This window comes from Gouania willdenowi, chromosome 9 (genome assembly GCF_900634775.1).
Source record: "Gouania willdenowi chromosome 9, fGouWil2.1, whole genome shotgun sequence".
Classification (NCBI taxonomy): Eukaryota; Metazoa; Chordata; class Actinopteri; order Blenniiformes; family Gobiesocidae; genus Gouania; species Gouania willdenowi.
In genome coordinates this window covers 37,353,988-37,368,033 of record NC_041052.1, presented here as the reverse complement: position 1 = coordinate 37,368,033, position 14,046 = coordinate 37,353,988, and the positions used below count along the sequence as shown (strand labels likewise).

At 38.7% G+C, this 14,046-nt stretch overlaps 1 protein-coding gene across 1 annotated transcript; it reads right to left on the bottom strand.

The window, feature by feature from the left end:
• gal3st1a (galactose-3-O-sulfotransferase 1a) lies at nt 1-10,969 on the bottom strand. The gene is made up of 3 exons (XM_028457805.1): nt 10,610-10,969; nt 3,350-3,511; nt 1-2,561 (listed from the first exon to the last, which is right to left on the bottom strand). The coding sequence occupies exons 2-3, from the start codon at nt 3,475-3,477 to the stop codon at nt 1,412-1,414; spliced, it is 1,278 nt and encodes a 425-aa protein (XP_028313606.1). The 5' UTR covers nt 3,478-3,511; nt 10,610-10,969; the 3' UTR covers nt 1-1,411.
• Nucleotides 10,970-14,046: the final 3,077 nt, after the last annotated feature.

Genomic DNA, 14,046 nt, shown 5'->3' with positions numbered 1-14,046 from the left:
AACATTTGGATTTAATATTTAGATTTAACATTGACCATTTAGATTGATCACTTCTATTTAAATGTAACAGTGGGTAAGAAAATTGATGGATGGCGTTAAATGTAATATTTAGATTTGTCATTTAGATTTAACATTTAGATTTAATAGTTAACAATTTAGATTTCATGACATTTTTACGAGAAAAGTAAATAACAAATGTTACAAATATTGCAGCAAAACTGGTCAAAAGTAACATAAAATGTTCACATACATTTTTTAAAAGTGGTCTGTTGCTAAATCTTGCGAAAAGTTAGCATGTGCAACTTTACAGTCGGCGCCCCATACATTTGTGTCCATAAATGCCTTAGGAAGTATATATTCTTTAAGTGTTTCAACTTTTTTCTAATGAATGAGTACCTGTACTAGTCTTGTATTTACCTTAAAATACGTTTATTGTATTATCAATAAATAATAATAAAATATGTGCACATTTGTTGATAAAAAAGATTGAAGTACATCTTTGCACAATTTCATATCCATTTCAAGACACTTCACAGTGCATCATGTTCAGTATCATTTACTGTACATGTATGTTTGTTTTACTGCTGCATTGATCCCTATATGTAGTTACACACAACATAATTTATAGTTTTTAAAAAATATTGTTCCACAGACTGCAAAGCTACAGCTTGGGGACCCAAGTTTGACCCTTAAATTTTGTGTTCAACAATGTTTTCTTTCTTCTGAAACAGCCACTGGAGGCTCTGCAGCAAACAGATATCTAGAAAGATAATGGCTGTTTCTGTTTCCTGCACTTATAGCCAAACATTCACATTTCTTTGATCAGTGCACTTGTGAATTGGCCTCTAATTGGTTTGGTCAGTTTCCTCCGGGAATTCCGGCTTCCAAAAACATGACTGTTTGGTTGACTGAAGTCTCGAAATTGCCCGTTGGAGTGAATGTGAGTGTAAGTTGTTGTGTGTCTGTCTGTGTGTTGCTCTTTGACGGACTGGCACCCTGTCCAGGGTGTACCCCCGCTTAATTCCCATTGAGAGCTGGAAATAGGCACCAGCAGACCCCCGTGACCCTGAAAACAGGTAGAAGCGGGTCAGAAAATAAATGGATGGATTTGGTCACCAGTTGAAGGTTTGGTCACCATTGAAGGTTTGGTCACCAGTTGAAGTTTGGTCACCATTGAAGGTTTGGTCACCAGTTGAAGGTTTGGTCACCAGTTGAAGGTTTGGTCACCAGTTGAAGGTTTGGTCACCAGTTGAAGGTTTGGTCACCAGTTGAAGGTTTGGTCACCAGTTGAAGGTTTGGTCACCATTGAAGGTTTGGTCACCAGTTGAAGGTTTGGTCACCATTGAAGGTTTGGTCACCAGTTGAAGGTTTGGTCACCAGTTGAAGGTTTGGTCACCAGTTGAAGGTTTGGTCACCAGTTGAAGATCTCTCTGACGTGGCTCCACAGCTTAGTGAGCCACAGGTTCACCCCGAGCTCTGTTAGATATTGAATTTCTGGCATCAACATTTTACGGCACAACCTTTGATGGGCTTTGTCCACATTCTTCTTTAAATTATAGCCCAGGATGGACTTCTGCCCAATGGGCTGCCAGGGCTGCATGGCTGTCTCCTGGATGCGGCCGGCCTCCACAGCATGGCCTTCCTCTATGCAGATGGAAGCCATTGCCTCGTTCCTCCTCAGGAGCTCGGCCACGTCCTCCGCCATACGCTGGCGCCCATACACTTCAACCTTTTTCCAGAATGTTTGGTTGAAATGCTGGTACAACTTCCAGTCTATGGAGTTCCACTCCAGGGCTCTTGCTCTCTGCTCCGAGGAGAGCTTAGACACAGTGGAGCCCTTCCTGGCATTGAGCTTAAAGAAGAGCAAGTCATCCATTTCCCAGCAGAGGGCCTCTTTGAGTAGAATGAGGGACTCCTCGAAGTATTCCACTAACATGACCAGCTGAAAACGCTCACTGATGATTTTGATTCCGTCATCCACTCGTGGATCGTCAAGTTTCATCATGTTGTCATGCCCAAAGTCAAAGAAGAGCAGATTCTTGAGGTAGAAGAAGTTGAAGCCCTCTGGATCAAAGTATGCTTGAGGGTCAAGTAGGAACTCGGTCAGCTTGTCATCCCCTGGTATCTTCCAGGTGAAAGGCACCAGGCGACCGAAGTAGTGAAACGACGACTCAAACAGTTCTGCTGGGTCTCGCAAGATTGTGATGTATGAGGTGTCTGTGGGCAGCAACTTAGCAACCTCAGGTGCATTGAAACGCATGTGATTACACATGATATTAAAGCACATTCCAGGTCTGTAGTCCTTGACATGGGAGCGCTGGAAAAGAGAGGGGTAGAAGAAGTCATTGCGACTATCGGGGAAAGCAAATTTGAGATGGTGTTTCTCTCCGAAGCGGAACAGGATGTTGAGAAATGTGCTGCTGGCTGTTTTGTGAGTCTTCATGAACATAATGTCCACTTTGGGAGAACAGTTTTGACTGGGGGAGATTTGGGAGGTGTTTGTACGTGCTTTAGTGTGTGGCTGGGACGGGCGGTGGGCACAGGAGTAGGGAACTGGGACCCTGTGGAGAGGGAAACAACAAATGTTCATCAGTCATGAAGAGCGATAATACAAATGAATTAAGTTATCTAATCCAAAAATTACCAACATTATTTAGATTTTGCTCAAAAGATTATAAATTTATGTGTATAATATTTTGTTTGACAGAATCAATAGTCATGTCTGAGTATGCTGATTATTGATTATTATTAATAATATAAATTGTTAATTAGTGAGGATGTTTCCTCCATCTTACTGTAACTCGTCCTGCAGTTTTGAACTAATTAGAACAAGTCGGGCATCAAAACTTGCAGATAATTTCTGGACAATATGCTATGTATTGGATTTTTTTAACTCTTCTTTTTTCTTTTCATTTTCAATTTTCCCATTCATTTCCCCATCCACTTCATTACACAGTAATGGCTGATGAATCCTTTGATGTTTGTCACCAGCCAATCAGGTGCTTACTTAGTTACGTAGTTAGTTACTTAGTTACAGTTTCTTAGTTAAATAGTTTGTTACTAAGTTACAGTTATGTATTTACAGTTACATAGTTATTTATTTATTTACTTAGTCACATAGTTACAGTTACTTACTTACAGTTAGTTACTTAGTTACAGTGACTTAGTAAAATAGTTAGTTACTTGGTTACAGTTACAGTTGTAAGATCAGCAGAGGGAAATGCTGGTTCCTGATTTGTAATATTTTTTTTTTCAGCAGTCAAATAGTGTTGTGTTTCAGCTATGCATCATCACTTGCATTTTCTCCAAAAAAAACTAAATATTCCACTTAGTATTATTATAGACTTACTCAGGTATACTGAAGTTGATTGCTGGTGAGGAGATGCAGTAAAGCAGGATTGTGCAGCTGGTCAGGATTGTTCCAAGGACCAGGCCTTTGCACACTGACTTCCAATGCCTTCGAGGATTCCCAGTCATGGTCCAACAGGATCAGATGCTTGCATTAAAAAATCTGAAAATATACCATTTATCATTATGAAATATATTGTTTAGGTTTCTTATTATTATTCAAGTTTCTTCTCTGTACTGCCAGTTGTTATTGCTGAAGAACAGTTGTTATAGCTGCATGTCAGCATGACTCAACACCCACGCACCCACATTTTGTTGATAGCACATAAAAGCTTGGAAAGGGGTTAAGTGTGACTGATAAGTGGCCAAAACGGTACGCCCAGCCCAAGAAGATAAAATATCTACCCCCAAGTCTCTACACACTCGTGTTTCTGGTTCGCATGTGAGCTGTTTACAGGAGCAGCAGGCCTGATGAATTTTACCTGTGACTAAACTTAGAATAAACTACTCTTGGAAATATTATTACTCTTTTCATCTTTCCTCAAAGCTGATCAAATAAAAGACCAGGGAAAAAGGTAGAGGAAAACCTTACAATTATAAACATCTTTTTTTTTTATTGTTTATGAATGACAACCAAACTTGTGTTATATTTTAACAGTTTCTGAAATGTCATATTAATACTCTAATTCAGACAACAAAACCCCATTCATACACTTCCTCTTGGACTTAACAGCAGTGAACAGAAAGCCATACTCACAAAGAAAAATGGCATAATGCAAATTTTCTTACCCATTCTTCAAATGACTACTCCGTTAGTTCTCATTAGATCGGAATGCAGTTTGGTATGAATACCCATTTCCGCTAATTTCCAAATTTATGGGAACATAATTCAACGTAGATTACGATTATGCCTTGCACAATGTGATGAGGGGCCCACCCCCTTTTTTAGGCAATTTCCATTAAAGTTGTTTTCTCATTTATTTGTGAGTCAAATATTGTGACAGTTGGTGGTGCCGAATAATTGACACAGACCAATATATAAATGGGGCCCATTACTTCGTATGTGCGACGGGGGTGCCAGGGGGCCCCCGGGGGGCCCATTTTTCAAATGACTCCGCTAATCCTCGTTGAATCAGGCAGTAATTTGACATGGATATTCTATGAGCCGATGTCAAGAGCCTCTCTGAGACTTTTTTGAAGGGGGGGGGACAGGGGGCCACCCCCTTTTCCGGTAACTTCTAAATTTATCGGAACATAGTCGTGTGATATATCATTTCAAAGGCATTTCAAAGTAGACTACAATTTTACATCACACAATTTCATTTGTTTTACTCGATGGAACCAAGTATTTTCACTGAATTCTCTGGAATGTGGTATGTGCTTTTCGGCCCGGCCGTAGTTCATCAGAACTTGTTTTACATGACAAAATGTAAAGTGAGCTCATTTAGGCGTGATTGACATGTTCATGTCAAGGAGATGGCTTATTTAGAACAAACAACAAAGCTCCTTGGTTTCACAAAGGCAGGACAGGAAATTGTAACATTTGCCAAGCAGTGCCCATACCTGCTGTTCAGTGTAAAAAATTACTACTTTCTGACACACACACACACTTTCCAGGCCAAAACATCCCCTGAATGCCGCATTGAAAGTGAAAGAGGTGATAACAGTCACAGCTCAGAAGGGTTTGGTGAATTTGAAATGAGAAGGCAACAGAAGGCCTTACAGTTTTGATTATGTCTATCATTCATGTCATTGTTATAGTCAGTGCATAAAAATTCCCAATGAACAAAGCTAACATAATCTCAAATTGGATGAAATCTGGCAGTATAAACAGACTAGCTTGTAGCTAGTCGACTAAATAAACTGTGCAGAGCATAATATGTAGCACTGTGATATAGGCTACATATATACCTATAAAAGCCTATTTTTGTTTTTATTTTATTATTATTATTATTACTCACCTTAGTTACAAACGTTGCTCACTGAGGACACCTGCAGGTCAATATTTACTTGATTTATTTATTTATTTTTAGGATATTAGACCCACTTTAGTTGTTTTTAAAAGCCCTTTGTGGAGTCACTCCTGTAGATCTTCTTCTTCTTCTGTGTAGTTTTACGGCGGTTGGCAACTAAGATTCTACACAGCTTTCAACTTATCCTGAGATACAATGACTACCTGTCAACATCGAGCTGTTCTGTAAAGCTGCACTTAAGACAATTTTATAAAATAATTCATGAACGGTATCATTGCGGTCCAAACAAATTCAACCCTGCACACCCTTGAACCAAGCAGAAGGTAAGTCTGATCCTGATGCGCTAAGATATTTAAGGAACAAAACACACATGCACAGACCCAGATTCTTTGCTTCATAGATATATAGATATGATAGCATTTGTTTCATTTGATGACATACCAGAATGAGTAAGAAATTCTTAAAACACATAAATTTCACATTTGATTTTACTGAATTGCCAATTGATCTTTCGCAAAAGCCCCACCCCCCCTTATTTATTTGGGACGACCGTCATTTTTCCGAGTTGGTCTCGTCTCTAATGGCTGGAAGAAGTCTCTCGGCGCGTGTTAGTGACTCTTTTTGGAGGAATACCTGCGTGATCTCCTCCAGATCTAAGCAAAAAGGGATACAATATGATATGGAGGGATATATTCAACATATTCAAATAAACAACGAAGAGGACATTACAACTATCGAAGTGAAAGCATGCCGGACCAGTCGTGCTCCTGAAGTGCTGGATTTTTGTGAATATGTTTCTAACTTTACCGAAGTCACTGCTGGGTAAGTTTTCTTATATTATATTGTTCATATCCTCCTTAAGCTATAAGAGCGTTACCACAGCTAATGGATCTTAATGTTACATTAGCTAGCTAGCTGAACCTACAGGTGACCTAAGGCTAATAAGATAGCAGCTATTAACGCTGCTAAGCGTTACAGTCTGTTAATATAGATTAGGAGACTTGTATGCTTCAGGAGGATGTCGACTGAAATATTGATAGTAATATGGTAATATGATAGTTACTAATAACTGTATACTCTAGTCGTCGCCGCCCCCCCTTCACTAGGTACGTTAATGTATAGTTATGTGAAGGCACTGCAATATCTTTCAACACCCTTTTTAATCAAAATCAAATCAAGCATTATTGTCATTTTGCTGAACATACACATTAGTGCAGACAAGAGGAGATAACATTAAAAATATACACATCTCCCATCTTACACATAGACACACACACATCCCTGAGATGTTTTTATAGATCATTGTAGACGTCGCTCCAGTTGTGTTTTCGGCTTTGGAAACAGGAAGAACACGACTCCCCCAGCCAAACTCTTGGGGTACCTGGTATCTGACCTGTACAAGCCATGAGCACACCGCTTCACCACTGTGCCTGCTCTGAGCATGTCGGACCTTGCTTACATTGTTGCTCGGATGTATGATTGGACAATGACTGTTTGTGGGCGGGGTTTTACGAAAGGTCATTTGTTTTTGTTTCTATTATATATATTTTTTGGTTTATTTTTAAACCCTGAGCATCTTTCTTCCTTGTAAATGTGAGACAGACGGAGTTCAGTTAAACTTCTTTGCTGATCAACAAAGTCATTTTGATGGAGGTTGTAACCAACCTTGTGTACCTCAGTCGTCTACAACCTAAATAATGCACAGCCGTGGAAAGTGATATTGCATTACCCTCGCAGTAGGCCTGTGTGTGTGTGAAATAATTGAATGCTGAAAGGTTGGCCTATTGCTTGGATGTCACATCAGTTTCTCATGCTGCAATATTGGAAGGCAAGTTGTTGCTATGAAAATAATTTGACTAGTACTCGTTATTCATGTAATGTTTTATGAAGGCTAAAATTGCATGAGCAGGCTGAAAATGGTCTGTGGAGTTTTAAACTTTATTCTACTCCTCCTTTTGTTTTGGTTTAGTGAATACTTTATCCATTATGCTGCCTTAAATGATAATTATCTTGAAATAAAATTTCCGTTCAGAGACTTGTCGTCTACAAAGGATCTTTGCATTGGCAGCCAAAACACTACACACCATCCCGTTGTTTGATTGGCTTAGGTTTTGGGATATCCATCGGGGTACAATTCATCAAAACCAGCTCAGGGTTAAGTCCAGGTTTAACCTGAGCGTTAAACCAAGTTCTAACTGGAATGGCCGTTTCACCAAAGAGAAAACACCTTAGTTGCTATGGAAACAGTCTGTTGGGCAAACCTTGGAATAATACAACTCTAATTCAATAAAGATCTAAAAATAAAAAAAGACTTCTATTATACATTTTCTCACCATCTACAGCTTTAATGTGATACTTTAAAAAGAAATAATATATTAAATCAATACAAATAGATAGAATCATCGTCTTATTGCGTGTTTGTGTACCTTACTTTTTAATGAGATGATCATAGTCTCCATACATTTTTTTGTCCATTTATTGAGGAAACAAATCCATGAACAATATCGCTTTTCTGAGAGAGAAGCAGTGCGTCACACAGCACAGCTGCTCCCTCCGTTCATTTGAATATAATGTTATTTTAACTATTTGTCAAATCACTCAAAATCTCATTAATGACCTATTATTTAATTGTGAGCAACTGCATTGCCTTTTTGAAACGCAGACAGATGTAAAACAAACAAAAAAACCACAGTAAACTCATCAAACTCACATGGATCAGTGTCTAATCACATGCTTCAGTTGTTTTCTGTGATAAGTTGACTGAAAAACACAAACTTTAACCCTTTACTACTTTTAAAATGTTGAAACTTCTGAAACGTCCATTCATCCATACTCAGCTCTTTTTTTCAGGGGGTCTGCTGGTGCCTATCTCCAGCTCTTATTGGGCGTTAGGTGGGGATACACCCTGGACAGGGCGCCAGTCCATCACAGGGCAACAGACAGACTACTCACACTCACAATAATTCCAACCGGCAATTTAGAGACTTTAATCAACAGTCGTGTTTTTGGATTGTGGGAGTTTAGCCGGAGTGCTCGGAGGAAACCCACGCAAGCAGGAGGAGAACATGCAAACTCCACACAGAAGTCGACCCCAGGGCTTGAACCCAGGACCTTCTTGCTGTGAGGCGGACGTGCCTCCCAATCACTGCTAAGTAACAGATGATGTCACATCCTGTTGGTCGCAGCGTGGATTTCTATTGGCTTAGATGAACCAGGTTACACCTGTAAGCCAGGTTCTTTTCAGAACACTTTGATGACATACCCTAAGGAAACAGCGGTAAAGAATGAATCCCACTTGCTTTGGAATTGTCTTTTTTATGGCAAGTTAACGCTTTTTGTATTTTGTACAGCCCCCAGAAGTAATTGCACAAAATGACTCCAAAACCACAAAACAGGATAACAAAAAAAACAAGAAAATATACAAAAAATGTACCAAAAATATACAAAATTATACTCAAACACACAAAATAACTCCAAAACACAAAAAAGGATATAAAAAAATCAAGAAATAATACAAAATATTTACCAAAAATATACAAAATGACTTAAACACAAAATAACTCTAAAATGTAAAAAAGGACAACAAAAAACAAAACAAGAAAATATACAAACATTTACGAAAAATAAACAAAATGACAACAAAACACAAACAAGGACAATAAAATGCTTAAAAATAGAAGTAGATATACTGAATTAAAACCAAAAATACACAAAATGACTCTAAAAACAGACATAGACATAAATAAATACAGAAAATGGCTCCAAAAGTGCATACAATTACAGTAAAAACAACAATAACATAAAAAACTATAACTAATATTTTATTTTAAATACGAGGACAATTTTTAGATTTAAAAAATGAACGTGTGTGCGTGCGTGCGTGCGTGTAGCCGCGTTCATTCATTGGCTGATTAATTGCAGTTATTGATTTTCCATTGTTTGAGTCCCTCGCTCAGCGTTGAATGAACTGTAGGTGACATTTCAGGTTCAGTCTTGTCATGAGAGTCCTCTACAAACATCTCTCTCCAAACACAGTGAAAAAAGCCATTTCATGTCTTTGTATGGACCTCATGAAGGGAATGAATGATCCCTCTTATGTCCAAATCACAAAGGTTTATAATGAAATATATGTTGGTTTAAGTGATGGAATACCCCTCAGGAAGGAAACAACAGTAAAAAAAAATAATCCCACAAACTTTGGACTTTTCCTTTCTGTGGTTAATTACAATGCTTTTTATATTTTGTGCACCCTTAAAGTTATTGCACAAAATGACTCCAAAACCACAGAAAAACAAGAAAATGTACAAAAATTAACCAAAAATATACAACACTCAAGCACACAAAATAACTCCAAAAAGCAAAAAATTAAAACAGAATGCTTCAAAATACAAAGTAATATCTATATAAGCATTGTCCCACTGCTGCAGTCAATGATTAGCAAGAAAATAATCTCAAACTTTGGATTTGTGTGCATTTTGTTTTTGTTAATGTAAAAAAGCAAAAGCAAAGTCAATATAGTCTTATATGGATTCAGTATCTCATTCGGATCACATTATGTGCACCCCCAAAATGACTCCAAAACAGAAAAAAGGACAACAAAATGCTTAACAATACAAAGTCATATGAGTAACATGACAGATAATGACAGCGTAATGTCAGCCTTATGTATAAAACTTTAAGTAAAGTGTTACCATAATATTTATATTAGCAAAAGCAAAGTGAAGATAGTCTTATATTTTATATCTCATTATTTTTCCTGGTATAAAAATGATCACATTTTATCTTCTCTATTTTTTTCTTACACAAGATGTCAAATTTTCCTTCCTCTAACCCCAAGGAAGGAAACGGCGGTAAAGAATTAATCCCATTTACTTTGGAATTGTCTTTTCTATTGTATAGTATTGTATTTTGTGCACCCCCCAAAGTAATTGCACAAAATGACTCCAAAACACAAAAATGCTTAAAAATAGAATAAAATAAAATAAATGAAAAACCAAAAATACCCACAATTTCTGTAAAAGCACAGAAAAAACATCACATCCAAAACACAAATAAACACAGAAAATTGCTCCAAAAGTGACGAAACGACAGCAAAATATCCTACATAACATTCAAAAATACCACATTGATTTTTAATTTTTACTCATTAACTAAGGGTTTAAGATGAACTTGCATTTATCGTCTCGCTTTTTTTTTCATGCACAAGATGTAAAATGTCTTTAAAACATTTGAAAACTGAGTAAACTTATTTTATTTTTAAAGAGTGGGAGAAATGGTGAACTTCTTACCTTCATGAAGTCATTTAAAGAGAAACTAGCAGGAGCGATTCTCTCTCTATGGCATTGCTTTGTCCATCAAGTTCCAGATAATGATGATGATGATGATGATGATGGGTTTAGGTTCTTCTTCTCCCTCCTGCAGCCGTGGTTGTGTCCTGACGTCCACATGCTGTTATGAACCCACACAGTTGTGTATCACATGTCCATCTGCTCCAGAGCTCATTTATCTGCCTCCTGTTTCTCTGAGTGCACACACACACACACACACACACTCACACATATATACACGCACACACCTGACGCCTGCATGCGCTCCACCCCTCCCACACAACATCCAATTCCAAAAGTGTTCTTGCTGAATAAAGCACAGCAGGGAGGTTAATTTACCCACATATGACGTCAAGCCTTTTCTGTCTAGGGACGTGCACTTGTCAGTAAGTGAAGAGAGGGAGGGTGGGAGGGTAGAGAGAGTCAGCATAGTCCCTTCTCTGTGTCCTCGTACAGAAGGCCATTGAGTGCAGAAACTGGAGTCCAAGCTGCAAGCTGATAGAAGGCTCTGGAAAGAAAGCGTAAGAAGAACAAATGCAGAAATGCAAAAGCACAAAGGCTCTGATTGTGCACTGGACAGATCTGTGCACGTATTGTAGGGGATGGTCTTTTAAGATTTGGGAAGAAGAAAGCACATCACAGACCAGTCCAGCATTTCATGTCATTACCAATGATTTACAGAAGTAACGAATCACAAGTACCAGAGGTGTAAAGACGACTGATATAGCCTACTCAAGAAGAAGTACTCTTACTTGAAATTGTACTCAAGTACAAGTATAAGTCATATATATAAAATACTCAACTAAAAAGTACCTCAATTAAATGGTACTCAAAGTAAAAGTTACTAGTTACTCTCACCCACCCCCCCTTTGCTACGGTTCCCTTGCATATAGTAAACATCCCATTTATAAACTTAAAAAGGAAGAGAACAAATCTAGCACAGTTGGAACTTATTTTTCCAAACTCGCCTGTTTTCCAGAGTTTTAGCCTCTGAAAAGTCACTTTCTGAGCAGTTCTAAAACCGGAACTGTTTTGGGGCCTACTTATGCATATTCATGAGTAGGTGTGTCTGTAGACGCTGACTTCATGCCTCGCTCTTGCAAGGGAGATCAGTGATCACCAAAGCGATTTTCATTTGCTATCCACACACTGTTGTTATTGTTTGTAATGTTGTAATGTGCAGTTTTTCAGTCAAAAAACTGCACATTACATTAAAACACGTGGTTATTTAAGCGGCTATTGTGATTGTGAGTCCGTCTCAGCGCTTCAGGCTGTGTGTTTATCACAGCAGCAGCAGCAGCGAAGTCATTCAGCTGCTTTAAACACTCATCGGCGTGTTAAGCTGCTGAGTCACTTTCTTTTCCTCCTCACCTCTATTAACTACAGGAATAGTGCCTTTAAAGCCCTATTCATACGGGATTAGTTTTACCTAGGGACCACATGTAATAAATAAATGACCCCCCAACTTCTGCTTTTTATGTGGCGCATTCGCACGGGATAACCGAAGCCTGAGATTTTGCTGAAATTTACGGACATCTGAAAATGTGAAACAGTGTGTGAGTTGATGTTAAAACAACTTCACAGGCTTTTGACCACAGCTCAGTGCTGTGTTACTGCTAGCGCTAGCCAGCTGTATTAAATAGAAGGCTACAAATAGAAGAAAATAAATTCTTATCGCACAGTGCACAGGGTGAACTCAGACACCGGAAACAAAACAACGTGTAATCACACGTCAGACTCCGCCCATTTCTGTCCAAATCACAGAAATGCCTATTCGCATTGGATTAGTATTATCACAGGACCTTGGAGTTCAGCAAAATATAGTATGTAATTTGCGGGGAAATTTTTAATTTACAAATTACACAAACATCACAAACATTCTCCGCAATTATTACAAATTGCATGTGGTCCCTCGGTAAAACTAATCCCGTGCGAATAGGACTTAGGGAGATAATCATTTGTTTTGTCCAACCGCTGCGTCGCATTGTGTCACAAACACGTCAGATCAAGTCAAAGGCGATATAACGGACACTAAAAATGGAACAGTTCAGCGCATTAAAAAATTGCTAGCGTGGGCGTGGTTTGTAGAGGGCGTCACTTGTGCTGTACCCGCGGCTGCAGTTGGATATATTTGCATTTGGTACTTACAGCGGCAGCTGGTACTTCGTGGAGGGGGCGGTTCAGACTTAAGTGATGTCACTAAATTTTAAATCCGCTCGTTTTTCAGAAGAGGGCAGAGCGGCAGCTAATAGAGCAGGATTAGTGAGGACTGCTCAGAGATGCAGGAAGGAAAGCCCAATAATACTTTGGGGGAGTTTTTGAAAAGGAATTAACATTGTAACAAGGTTAAAAGCTCAAAAAAGTTGATATAGCATGATAAAGGACCTTCAATTTATTTTCCACAAAGGCATCTGTATAAAGTAAAAGGTTTGTCAAAATGTACAGTTTCATCCATTTTCTGACCCTCTTGTTCCTGTTTCCAGGAAGAGCCATGAAGAGCCCTGAACGTCAGTACCAGGATTTTAAAATTAATCCTGTATATGACAGTGTAAAGATTTTAAAATAGGAGTAATATGGGCTGTTGTGTGGGTGCGGGTCAGAAGCCACGCAGCAGAGTTTTGGACAACTTGTAGACGAGCCAAGTCTTTTTCAGCTAAGGCATGTAAACAGGCTGTTACAGTAGTCTAATCGCGAGGAAACAAACGCATGCACAATCATCTCAAACTCATGACGAGAGACCATGTTTGGGTGTGAAGTAATGCTGATGATTGATCCTGGTCCAACTCTCAACATTTTAGTCAAAGTATTTTATTTTGGCATATTTAGTTGTCAAATATCAGAGTGACTGCCCTCTATGGGTTGAATCCAGCTATTACAATTGATTTTTGCTATTGGCTGAGAACGAGATCATGTGACGTTTTGGGACCATCTTGCATCACAAACAAGCACTGTTAGCCCCGCCCCTTTTATAAAAACTAGCACCTGTGGGCTCTACAATCTGTGGTGAGTAGGTTGGATAGAGAGAATTGTGAATATAGAGGTATATTGAGTAATGAGTAGCTAGTTAACATAGCATAGATTGTTCATAGGAGATTTTACAGTATTGACTGAGCGTGTCTTTACTGCTTCAGGAGCCCCGCCCACAATCATGGCATTTTTGGAATTTCCCTCCAAGTTGCAGGTGAGCAGAAAGCAGGGGTTTAGTTACACCCACTTTTGGGTCCCGACCCACCAGTTGAGAATCGCTGTTTTAACAGAAGTTAAGTCATTTGTTACATTTCTACACCCAACCGTTACTGAGTAATAATTATTTACACAATAATTAAATGACCAGACAACAATCAAATGCATCACATCATACTAGCCGACCAATCACATTAAACGTAATGTACTGCTCC

What these genes read in the sequence shown, in the direction of transcription:
- gal3st1a (XM_028457805.1), bottom strand. Translation starts at nt 3,477, where the DNA reads ATGACTGGGAATCCTCGAAGGCATTGGAAGTCAGTGTGCAAAGGCCTG. An exon ending in ATCAACTTCAGTATACCTGA is followed by an intron (nt 2,562 to 3,349) that starts GTAAGTCTATAA and finishes CCCTCTCCACAG; the next exon opens with GGTCCCAGTTCCCTACTCCT.